General features: G+C 36.7%; 1 protein-coding gene across 1 annotated transcript in view; it reads left to right on the plus strand.

The window, feature by feature from the left end:
• Positions 1-13,407, plus strand: part of SLC2A13 (solute carrier family 2 member 13) — a 135,118-nt gene that overhangs the window by 99,547 nt on the left and 22,164 nt on the right. Inside the window, exons 6-7 of the mRNA XM_054399721.1 lie at positions 3,425-3,545; positions 12,648-12,773. Of these exons, the coding sequence (XP_054255696.1) occupies positions 3,425-3,545; positions 12,648-12,773 (247 nt within the window). The remainder of the gene's footprint in view (positions 1-3,424; positions 3,546-12,647; positions 12,774-13,407) is intronic.

Below are 13,407 nucleotides of genomic sequence, written 5' to 3' on the forward strand. Positions count from 1 at the left end.
TCTTGATCCCATATTCTTCCTGAAATCATATAGCTTTTCAAGACTAGGAGTAAAGTACTACAGCTAAAAGCTTATTTTAAAAAACAGATTTAGCATGTTGTTTTTTTCAGGCACAGTTTCTCCTTCAAGCCATGTTTGAGGATGTTTTTATTTATCTTATTATGATTTTTTTTTCTCCAGCTTGGAACTTCACAGCTGGTTAATTTTTAAATTTCATGTGTGTGTATGTGATACATAATTTCTGATTCATAATTGGAATTCAGAACATCTTATCAAGAAGTACTGGACAGAGAGTGTTGCCATTGCTGCACTTTTTAAGTAATGCAGTTCTTTGCATAGTTATCTCAAATACACAGTAAATGCTTTACCTGTGATTTTAATTAATCTTCTGTATGAAAAACTGAAAGATAAAATTCTGGTTTTGTACATTTTGTCCAAATAATCAACCACGATAACTCATCACTTGGAAGCAGGAAAAGGCAGAATGAGCAGTCTTGCCTATGCTAGCTGCATCTTGCTGTTTACCCAGTAAGTCCCTGCTTACTCCTACATATCTCTTCTTCTGTCTGAAGTGACTGATACCTGCCTCTGGGTGAATGTCTGAAAGGTTCAGACATTTCCAAGAACCAAGTTTGGAAAAGAGAGCTCCTCTTGAAATAATGTTCAGAAGTGCTTAGCTGGGAAGGTTTCATGTCTCTATATTTTGTTCTGTTGTCACTGTCAAGGATCCAAACTTCTAGTTAATGCAATACAACAGGGTGGGGGACCACCTGCCAAGTCGCTGGCCGTCTGCAGTTAATCTGGAGTTAATCTACACTTGCTGTATATGAGTGCCTGTGTATATAGGAAAAACAGTGATGGCACAGTGCACACCCAGTGGCACAATGGTTTGATATACAGTTACCCAAATCTGTAAATTAAGACATGCAGAGGCAATTTGATATTCCAGGTTATAATAAATGTATGTCTGATGTGTTACCGTTTTGATTTGGAGCCAAGAAATCTGAAGTGTTTCTCGTGGTCCATGTTCAGAAACGTGGTCATGACAAAGGAGATTGGAAAAGCACATTCCTCACATCTTAAAAGAAATAAAAATCTCAAATCATTACTTCTATCACCGTTGTATATCTCCAGATCAGTTTAAAACCATCTTCCATATAGTTTCTTCTATGCCTCCAGCCAGGGTCAGGTCTTTCAGAGTGGAAAGGCCCAGTTCTGTAGCTCACTCTATGTTCAATACATTATCTCCCCTGTGGTATTTGTCTGGTCTTTTTACCTTTCTGCCAAGTGGATCTCTCCTAGCACTGCACAGGTACTTCTGCTTCTTGGATGCTGGTTCTCCTTTATCCTCTATTGGAATTGAGTAGGGTATTTGTTTATGTTTGGTCCAAATAGCCTCATAGGTCTGGCCAGCCTCTCAGGACTTTATTGCTTATCTGGACCCAGATTCCCACAATTACTTTTTATCCAGTCATTGAACTTACACTTTTTGGCTCTTGTTGACATTTGCTAAGGTCATACATTTGAAATGTAGATATAAATGTCTATTACGAAGCATATTAGTCATAGCACAAAGGGATACGACACAGAATTTATAAAGGAGCATCATATAGGTAAGGTTATTGGTTTATGACACAAAGTAATTGGTAAAAGTGATCTTCTGTGGTGGGTTGCTGACTGTCCATCTGCAGGGTCACCTGGCCCATGCTGCAGTGTTTGCTGTGTTCTTTATCATGCAGTCCCTTCTTAAGGAAAATTCAACTAATGACAGTAATGAAATCATATGTGTTCTCTCTGTACTATTTGGAATTTTTATATGCAACATTTGACTCTTTGATTAAGGCAGTGGTGAATATGATGTGTTTTCTTGCTGTTTATTTATTAAACAGCAAGAGGACTGTTTAATAAAATGATGATTACTGAAACTGCTGATGGGTTTCTTTTCCATGGTGAGTTTTTTCATGAGGTAAATGTATTTTACTGCACTACTTTGGTTTGTGTTTCTAAGGACATTGACTTTCACCCTGAGTCATTAGTGGCTGCTTCTCTGGTGTTTAGAGAAGCCAAGTATGCCTCAGTCTCTCATTACATAAAATGAAGGCAGAAGTATTTTCTTTGCCTGCTGCTGCAAGAGTGTGGGGCTTTTTTGGTAAAGGTTAATTGATCTGAGGTTTGTTAGATGAAAACCTACAAGAATAATCAGTAGATAGGTAGTAATATTAATATTCTGATTAAAAGAGAGCATACTGTAATTTAATTTTGTAAACTTGTGCAGATTTTCCTGCTTTCTGGAAACATTTGGGAAGGATAATTTTGCTTTTAATTTAATGTATATTTGTAATTTTCAAAATATTAGTAGCTTGGAGAATGGACCTGTTCAGATATATCAAAAAGCATCAGGAAAATTATAGTAAACTGCTTCTACCAAAACAACTAAAATCATACCTTTTTAGTTCTCTTTACTACAGTTACTGATTCCTGATTCCTCTCAGTTTCCCATTCATTTTGTGTATTGGCATAGTTTCTTTATCTTTCTTTTGCTCATTTTTCTTCAGCTAGTTGCTTTCTTCATAGCTGTTAATGGAGAGACATATATAATAAACTTCATATGCCAAGTTACATATTCAGTACTTTTCCAAAGAAGTGAAACATTTGCACAAGTACTAGAAGTGAGTATTAGTATTTGGTTAACTTAAAAGACAGACAAAGCATATTTAGAATGAGTATAAATAAGATTTTAGGCCCTTCCTAAAGATAATTACTGTCTGGTTTATGGCGTCTTGAAAGTACCATATATCTAGTGCAATATCCAGCCTGCTCAGAAAAATGGGATTTTTAGCATACCTTTTTTGATGTCTTTCCTCTTGTCATTTTGCCCAACTCATACGCAAGGAATTTGGTGGGAGGAACAGCAGCAAATGGATAGAAGGGGGCATTTTCCCAGCAGATGTTGTGTGTGGTCTTGGAAACAAGATAAGAAATTGCAGTTGGAAGGTAGCATCCAAGAAAAAGCTGATACTATTGTCTATTTTGGGAAAGCCTGCAGGTCTGGTTGTGGAACTGGATGAAGTGTGTTGATTTCAAAGTCACTATTAAATTTTTCTGTTACAGCATTATTTTCAACAACAAAAAGAAGATACCTCTTCTTTCATGCAGTATTCAGTTCCACATATTAAAGAGAAAAAAAGTCTAGAAGTCTCAACCTGTTAATTTAAATTTGGACGTTAAACTTGATGCAGTTAGTTTTATCTTCTTACCTAATTCAAGATGCAAATGTAGCAAAGGGTGTTTTTATTACTTTCTCATCAGAACTCCTTAGCAAATTCTGTGTGCCTTGCTTTCCCAAGCCTGGTTTAGTTCAACAGAGAATTATTTTATGTGTTCTGGAGAAAAGTATCACATTGTTCTTTACCTGTATTTTTAGGTACTGCTGTAGCACTCATTATCCTAGCTTTGGGATTTTTGCTATCAGCTCAGGTCTCGCCAAGAATCACACTTAATCCACCCGATCCTTCACATCAAAACTCTACCTGCACAAAATACAGGTAAGATTTCATGAACATTCCCCTAAACTTCTTGAAGATTGTTTCCAGCTAATGAAGTTCTACAATTTAGTGTTAGTAACAGACAGTTAATCACAAAGTCTAGTACAAGGAACTGACTAAATACCTAAAGTCAAAATCCTAACTTCCCTCGATAGAGAAAATTGGACTCTTTGCTTAAATGCTCTTGAATAATCCTTTGGAGTTTTTGGACTAAATAAGGTGGTTAAGCATCAAACTCTGCACTTGAGATCTCCTCCATTATATCATACCTGCTGCTCAACACAAAGGTAAGAATATTTTAAAAGTTATACGTAAAAATACTTTCTGTTGTTCATCTGCTTCTAGATTTGTCATATATAACAGCTGTAAACTCTTCAAGAAGATGTGTTCTTTGTTTTTTGTTTTTCTGAATGGAGAAAAAATAATCTTCAGGAATTTACAGACCAATTAATTTAAATAAATGTGGGGGGTTTGACCATTGCTTCAATAGTGGTTAGAATATGCACTTTCCTGTGCTATCACAGTTTCAAATAGCATTACTTCTAGAGTGTTCAGAATGTGCCTTTTTTCACATTTCTTGGCTTTTATTCACTTGTGAGTGCTCTTGTGTTTATTTAGCTGTCAGACTAGAAAATTCTGTATTGAATGAAGACTAGTTAAACGGCTCAAGAAATTCTTATGTTCAAAATCTGGTTTACCTGTGTTTGCAATAGAGAGAAATATCAATAAATGAGAGACATGCTTCTAGCTTCCTAGTGATACTGGCTAGAAATATGGTTCGTGTCTTTTTGTATGCCAGCACAATGTCTTAGGTGAGGCTCTGAAGCTTTATAGACCCCTGGGAAGAGGACAGAAGGTCTTCAAAAGAGTGTAAATAGATGATAATAACTGCAACACCAGATGCTACCAGATATGAGGATGCCTACATGGTGAAACCCTGCATATTTAGTGGTTTTCTACTTCAGAGTCAACTATATTTTGCAGTTTTTGAGATGTGCCTATACAGCTTTTTCAAGTGGCAAGTGATCTGGTTAAAAGATGCAAAATGAGGGAAAGAGCTTCCAAATGCTGTCTTTTCAGAATGAGATAAGATGAACAGCAAGATGTCAGAAGGAATTGCCTAGGGCCTAACTATTTAGAAAGGATGTCTGCAAAGCACAGATGTGTTATTGGCAGAACTCATGATTTGTTATCTACTAAAATAGGTGATTATATAACCTGAAATGGTGTAAAATCTGAGTAGAAGAAATATGGTTAGTCCACCTTATGAAGTAATGAAAATTCATTCAACACAGTTTTAATTTTCTGTTTAACTATAGCTAGTCTGGAAGGAAATACAGGTTTGCACTCAGGGTGCACTTCTGGGCAAAAGCATGAAAAATTAAAGCAAGTAGTTCTAGTAAAGTCATGTTGTGTCATGAATTATGGCAATATTTTAATCTGTCATAATTTCTGTTTCTGACATGACGTGAGCAAAAGTAGGTATGGTAGAAAATTGAAGGGACTAGAAAAGGGTCTAGAAAAGAGCAATAAAAGAACTGAATTATTTTCATTTGGGAATACTTTTAAATAATTTGCAGATAAAAGCAAACATATAGAGGAGGATATGAAATAATGAGGAATGTATGAGAAAGCTTTAGTTGCTCCAATTTTAATCTTACAGTATGCCTTGGTAAAGAGACACAAAAGCCAGGGAAGTTGAAACTAATAAATAGATGCAGTTGCCCACAGATCACAGAACTGGGCTACGATACCCACTATTTAAAAAGATGTAAAAAAATTGAAGCATTTATATGATTAGTAACAACTTTCACACTTCTGTATCTAAAACTGTGTTTGGGATCGTAATTTTCATGTCTCAAAACATCACCAAACCCTGACATTGGTAGATCCGGAGGAAGAGTATCGCCTCAGCATCATGAATATTAGTGTCCATTATGGGAAATGGTATCAGTCACTGACTCAGTACCAGGAAGCCTCAAAATTCCAGCCACGGAATCAGTAAGTGCAAGAGATAGTTTGCTTTTGGTGCAGATCAAGGGAAGAGGAAAAAAAAAGTATACATTTTCTCACCAGGGATGTCTCCAGAGGATTTTAGTTTCAGCCTGCCTTTCTGCCAAGCTCCTTTGGCTACACATAGAGAATATACATTAATTTATTCCTTTAGATAAGTTATTTCTGGAGGAGATGATATACAGCCATATATTATATTAAACTTGGAAAAGTGGCTGTTCAAGATGCAGGCATGCCTGCTTTCTGTGCACATGGTCAATAAGCTGAGAGAAGTTAAAAAAAAAAGTGGGGTTTGTCATCATAAAGTAGATGGTGTCTTCACCATTCCACACAGGTTAGAACAACTTCAGCATAGCATGCACGGTCTCGGGAGGAAAAAGAGGTAGGGACTGCAAACCAAACGAAAACTAAAGGTTGGGCTATGTTTTGGGGGGGTTCATCTCCCCCCATGGCAGTTGTGGAGCTGTATGAAAGAGATTCTCAAACTTAAGGATTTGGAAGTAAAAATCTACTCTGCATAATGCCAATCTTCCATGTTTTCTATGCAAGAAATGCATATTTTCTCATCTAAAAGAAATGGCATTAAATGAGTGGTCAAATGTAACTGTAAGGATAGTTAGATAGCAAATCAAAGTAAAATGAACTTAATGGCAGTGGTATCTTGCTGTTTAATCTGCATTTTAGCTTGCTTTAGTGTAACTGCTGGTATCTCATACCACTTAACATTGCATCCTGCAAGCCTTGGAGAGGTCCCAGAAAGTTTTGGAAAAGAAAAAGATATTGGACCTTCAGAAGATTAACAAATAATGCCATCTCTTTTAAATATATATGCCTACACAAAGTCAGCTCATAGTCTCCTTCATCTAATGGTGATGCATTGCTTCTCTGAGATGAGGTATGCTTAGAGGCTAAACTGATTTGCAGCTTGGTCATCTCAGCATATTGAGAAGCTTCCTGCATTTGTCATAGCCAAAACGTATTTATACGTTATAAAAGCATCAGTAAAATGTATTTTGCTCACAGAAGTTTCACTGATATTGAACAAGATAAAAATGCTTTTATGTTTGCACATCTGTTGGGTTGGGGTAAGTGTGGGTGTCCATTATGGAAGCCTTAGAGGTACTTCAGACAGGTTACCTGTACATGTTTGCAGAAAACAAACCAGCAATATAGGCTGCAAATATCATATAAAATATTTTCGTTTGGTAGAGAGACATATCATACCTGATCAACAGCCAAAAAATAATCTGTAAATCAGAGAGGAAAAAATTTAATTCACAATGACATCGTGGAAATAATGCCAATTTCTACAGGACACCCTGAACGTGAAATTCTCTTTTTCTCCTCACAGGTGGAAATGAATGTGTGTCTTACTAAAGAAAGGCAAGGTGAATGCTCATCTGTGTGCCATCCTTGAATCAAAATTTTTTTTCACACTCAGCCTGTGTAAGGTTTTACATTTTTTTGCAGTGACCACTTCTCTTAGTTTCTTTAGCAGCTGTGATCATCATGGCCACAGAGAAGTTCACAGGAAAATTTAAAAGTACAAAACAGCATAGCACCAAAATTTGTCCTCTTAAAAAATTAAAAGATAAGCTAGCTGTTCCTGTTATTATTCTGATTATTCAAAACTCTATAAACACTTTCCGAGTTTTACTGGAGGCTTGCCTGGTTCTGGAAGCAGTGCCTGTGCACTAGCTACCCTGCTGCCTTTTCCCAGTCTTTAAAGAATCAAAGCTGTGACTGTCCCACTCTACCTTTCTGTGGTACACTCACCCATTTCTGGAAAATGGTACTTGGCTTTTTGCTTTGTATACTTGGTCTTTTCGTCTCCTTTCTGTCTTACTGCACTCCTTGAGACTTGGTCAGCTGTAGAACACTTATTATGGTAGTTTTTGTGTTGACCATAGATTAACCCTGAGACTCATATCCTAGGGAAATAATACCTGTGCACAAGAACTCTCATGTTCCTTTCCAAACTGAGTGTCTTTGGAGTTTGATTAAAGTTAATACTGGCAGTGCCAGCTGTGCTGGGCACACAAGGGCTCTCTTGTTCATCTTTGCATTAGTCATCCTCATGTGGTTAATGTTCCTAAGCTCACTGCGGAAATACACACCACTGACATGAAGGCACCAATATTTAGTACTCTTCTTACACAGCAATCTTACAAGATTGCTAGTAGACAGAAGTATATTTTCTTTATAACTTTATAAAAAGTCATTAGCCCTGAAAAACTCAGCTATCTAGTACTGAAGATGGTTTTCCTGTATTTAATAGTCTCAGGATACATAGTAAGTATATTAGCTATTGTACTTCATTTTTTTTAGTCACTGACCGTCTGATTTATGTGCAACCTAGACATCAGCATTCTTTATACTGTCACTGTAGCATAGAACCAGTATTTTGTAAAATATAATTTTCATTTTATGTTTTTAATGTCAAAGTGACTGAGAGTTGCAATAACAAACACAGTAGTGTGTTTCAGCTGTGGAGGTTAGAAGATTATGAATATGCAGAGAGATAAACATATTTGAGCATACCTTTTCCAGCTCATATGAAATGTCACTGAAATTTTACAGCATAGTTTCTGTTGTAGAACTGCAAAATGATCTTGACATAGTCTTGAAATGTCTTAAGGATTTTTTGCTTGGTAATAATTTTCCATTTGCTGGCGTGTTGCTTCTACTTATAAAAACTTGTAATTAAATTTAAAAATCTAAGGGATAGGAAGGAATACGTTAGTTCTGTGTAGTAACCATCTTTAATATGAATGAGGAAAAATTCTTCTCATCAATTTAAATACAAAGATCATGGAGCATGAGCCTGATTTGAAGATGAGAAAGGACTGATCAGCTTGTCAGCTGTCTCACAGTGAAGCAGGAACCCCAAAATCCCATTTCGTGGCAGTTCTGATAAACTGAGGAGCCAGGCTACTGAAAATTTTTTCTGTAGACTTCATGCTACTGAGCTGCAAAGAAGCTGGGTGTCTTTGGCCTTCTGGAGCCTCGCATTCCTGGTTGTTGTTATTCTGCTACACAGGCTGAAGCATCTGAAGTCCAGACATTTGCCTTCTTGTTGGGTTGCCTAGGAGCCCAGCTGGTGAGCAGGAAGGTAACTAGGCACATTGTAAAACCTGTCTGCTGTAATGCTGCCTGGCTTCATCAAAATCAAATCATCTCTCTCAGGTATTTCAATTTGATGAGTTGTCAAGTCTGATTGAGATCCATCCTATCTGGCATTTTTCAGCTGGCTTTTCATGGAAGATTCTGTTTCCAAGACTCTAGCTCATAACCTGAGCACGGATATAAATATTTCATTATAAAGTACAGGAAACACATTTCCAATTTATAACTGGATGCAAATTTCCCTTCCTGTGGGGACAACCTGGAGTGTTCTTTTATAGAGCTTTCAAGGCAATACCTGATCTGTGGTGTAGAACTGAAGAAGTATTAGTATTTTAATAGATTTATACTTTGCCGTATATTTGGGTGTATCTGGGTAGAGGTGATAAGAAAGTATGTCCAAGAACTGTAAAGAGATCTGTAGCAGATAATTAAATGTCAGTAAGTATTGTGCATCTATTTTCCTGATATATTTTGTATCCTAATTTATTTACATCATTATAAGCATGGATGTAAGAATGTGCTCAATTTAGAAGTGCTGAAATATTTTTGTTTAGCAAAAATGAAGAAGAGTATAAGCCTGAAGCTACTATATATTTTATTTCCATTTATTGAGAGAGAAATTTAGTCAACAGCCTCAGCCCATGAATTTTTTTGTTTTGAAATTGCTTCTTTAAAAAAAAAAAATCTCTGCTGGTTTTATACTGCACAGTGAGTGATCATTATTCTTTGTAAACTGGTACTGATTTTTTTACTCTGTTATGAAATTGTTGTAGCATGTATATGCTGGAATTTTGAGGGAAAAAAAAAATCAATCTTCATCCTGCAAAAAGTGATGACCATCTGCCTCATCAAAGTTAACATAAAAATTTTATGTCAGTCATAAAACAGGGCACAGAAAATGCTAGACAGTCTGAGCATCCAACCTTCTATGCTAGGTCTACTGGGAGTTAGATTTGAAAGGGCTTTAAGTCTTGTATATTGAATTTCTAGGTTTTTCTCTGGCATAAGTTGTTCTGGTGTCTAAAGCCAAAAGTCAAAGCCTGATTGTATGAACTCACTATAAAATTAATGACAGAACATCCTAATCCAATAATAGGGTTTGAGCAATAATTTTAAGGGCTTAAAAATATTTGTTATTTAAATTATCAGACTGAAAGACAATCTTCAGAACAGCTGTGGAAAATAATTATTTTATATTACTTAAACTGTTATGAGTAACTATAACCTCTGACATCTGGCATGACATGAAATCCAGCAGCCTTTCCTATGTTGAATGCCAACCTGACACTGTTGTGCACAGCAAATAAAGCCCAAGGAGCAGTGGAATTAACAGCCATGTAGGCAAACACTGGAATCAAGAATCAGATGTCTTGATTTTTTTCTGGACTCCTGGATGGGGAGGAATAAATACGTTCTGCTTCTGAATTCACTGGTTACTGATACCCATTGCTATCTAAGATTATGTGGAGTTATCAATAAAGCAAGCCCCACAGGACAGAACAGACAAGGCAAATTTCAGTTCTGTCTTTCATGTCATGCATAGATTTCTGTGAGGACATTGAGAGAAATAGGAGACATCCAGGCCCTGTCCTGTCCTCTGCTGGCAACACTATAAAGATGACACTCCCTGCTGTGTCTAATTGTCATTCTTCTGCATTCCTGTGTCTTGCTGATATTCTGGCTAGTGTTGGGTATTTGACTGTACTTCTGCTTGACATAAAACCTAAAAAGAATAAATCTAGAGAAACTTTGAATCCTGAAATTTTCTGAAGAAAATAATTGCATAAAGACCACTTTAGTGTGTTTGATTTTGCACGAGGTTCACATTGGATAGATTTGCTACACTTGATAGCATGTAGTATTCAGAAATGGCTGCTTTCTATGCCAGGATGCCATGCTGGATGTGCTAGCACCCTGGATCTTTACAGAAATTCATGTTGTTAAAAAGTACTTTGATACACAACATAATTTGAGTGGAAGATGTTTTACAATTGGAAAATCATTACCAGCATCCTGCTTGATATCAGAGGATTCTTTTCACTAGAAGGTGTTTTAGCTATTTTTAATATTATTACTACATACTGAAATACACTTGTGATTTGTAAGAATGTGTTTATTCATCTACAGTCTTCTGTTGCTGTTTTGATTGCAGCCCACTCCTGTCCTAATACTGATTAACAAAATGTAGCTAAGTCCTGCTAATGTAGTATTGAAATTACCCTTTTCTTTCATAATTGATAATTATGATGTTGTCATCTTTGCAAGAGGAGAAATGTTTACTACTGTTAGGTGATTGACTTCTGTCTGAAAGTTTTGTTTCATCTCTCTCATTAAGAGCTGATTTAATGCAGCTTTCCTAATATATTTTTAAAAAAACCCAACTCTTCAAACCTGAATTTGACCTATCAGTTAAGCAAATGGATGGTGTACTTACAATAGATGTATTTTCTACAAAGTAGAAAACATGGAAATTATACCAAAAAATTGCTAATTTAGAAAGCACACAATATCAAAGAGAACAGAATTTTGAAACTTAGGAGAAGCAGGAAAATGCAAATGAATAGATTGTTTTCAACAATTTCCTACCCTCTTTCTTGCCAACTACCATATGAATTTACATTATTATAACTCTTTTAGAAACATCATACTAAGAAAAGTTTGAATTTCAAAATCTTAAACATGTACTTTCAGACTTCTTCAATCCATATAATGTTTTACTGGTTTAGTTTCTGGTTACTTTGCAATACAGTTACTCTTTTTCTTATAATAGTACAATAGTTGAAGCAGGTTATTTCTTCATTCATTAAGTGTTTGTTATGCTGCATACTCAAAAAAGGATTATATCCTTGGTTTTGTTGTTACAGGGATACATATTGATGCTGGTTTGGTCATCTCAATTATACATTTCAAGCTGTCACATTTAAAAGTTTAATTTCAAATTTCTAGACTTAATTTTTTAGAATTTCCCATTCCTCTGTTTTTAACTCCTAAAGTTATTACCTAGAATATATCAGGGGCTTTACCGATGAGAATGTATCTCTGAATCTGTGATGGCTTCTGGGGAAGATAAACACCTGAGTAGTGTAGCCATGGTACCAATAGTCTTTAGCATTTGCAAGATCTAGACAAGATCTATGCCAGAAGCTTTCAGATAACTTGCACTGCATGAAGGGTTATGGAATGCCTTCATAGCTCACATGCCCAAAAACCTGCTCTGTTTTGTTCTCAGGTCTGGGTTTTAGACTGAAGCCTCTTTGTAAGCTCCTAGTAGTCAATGGGAATGTGGTCAGTGCAAACAGTAGAGTCTGAAGAACAGTTTTACTATGTGGTCACTTACACTGCATTGAGGAAGCTCTGCCTAAATGTGAGTGTCTCTGGCTCTGAGAACTCCCAAGGAAACCATGGGTATTTGTACAGAGCTGGCAAGTGTGACGCACAGGGGTAATCTTCAAAACCACTGCATGCTCTGCAGTGACAGGTGAAGGGCAAGTGGAGTATTTTTGGGCACTAGACACCTCTAAGTGAATTGGCTCCATGAACATACTGACTCCATCCATCAACTATAATGGGAGCTCAGGTGCTGAGTTCCCACATGTATGCACATGATATTGTGATCTCAAACTCACTCCCACATCTGTATGTGCCCAAATCCTAGTGTGATTATTAGGTATGATGTATGATTCTTTCTCAACTCTAATCTGGTTTTTTTGGTGGTTTGTTTTTTTTTTTTTAATTAAAATTCATTCTATGAGTGAATTCACGTACAGCCTGATCAGTGTCACTGCAACCAGGCCACCCAAATGTGGTACAGAAGAAAACAAAAGCAATTTTGGGGCCGTTTCTGTGATCTTGTCTCAAATACTGACAACTTGACTATGCGCATCCCAAGACTGATAAGGAGATACTGCTGGTTTTGACATGTACAAATTAATAAAGTGTTGCTTATGTATTCATTTCTTTCAGTTACTGTAATGGATGTATGTTAGATCCAGTCTGTGGTCTCTGCTACAAATTTAATAAATCAAGTGTTGTCGAGTCCTCGTGTGTTCCTGTTGATAAAGATTCTACAGTGAAAGCAGCTTGGGGCAGGTAAGTCACTTTTAAAGATTTTCTGGTCTTGTGCTCTGCTGGTGGTGTATTTTATGCTATTGGAGAACACTTTTGCTTTTACATAAAATATTACTCTTAGGATGTTCTGGAAGGAAAAAATAGCTTGCATTGTCAAAAATGGACAATTGCATTCTAGCAGCTGTACTAAATAGAAACCATCACCCGGATGTGTTCATTGTAGTTTGGCACTTAAAAAGTCTGGCAAAAGTACACTAGCTATTAAGAAAATTACTTTTCTCTGATGTCTTCATTCGAGGTGGCATACTCCTTAGTTATACACATAAAGCGCTCTGAATTAGTTTTCTTTTAAAATGCTTTCATTCATAGAATCATAGAATCAACCAGGTTGGAAGAGACCTCCAAGATCATCCAGTCCAACCTATCACCCAGCCCTATCCAATCAACTAGACCATGGCACTAAGTGCCTCATCCAGTCTTCTCTTGGACATCTCCAGGGACAGCAACTCCACCACCTCCCTGGGCAGCCCATTCCAATGAGCAATCACTCTCTCTGTGAAGAACTTCCTCCTAATATCCAGCCTATACCTCTCCTGGCACAACTTGAGACTGTGTCCCCTTGTTCTGCTGCTGGTTGTCTGGGAGAAGAGACCAA

This window comes from Indicator indicator, chromosome 3 (genome assembly GCF_027791375.1).
Source record: "Indicator indicator isolate 239-I01 chromosome 3, UM_Iind_1.1, whole genome shotgun sequence".
Taxonomy (NCBI): domain Eukaryota; kingdom Metazoa; phylum Chordata; class Aves; order Piciformes; family Indicatoridae; genus Indicator; species Indicator indicator.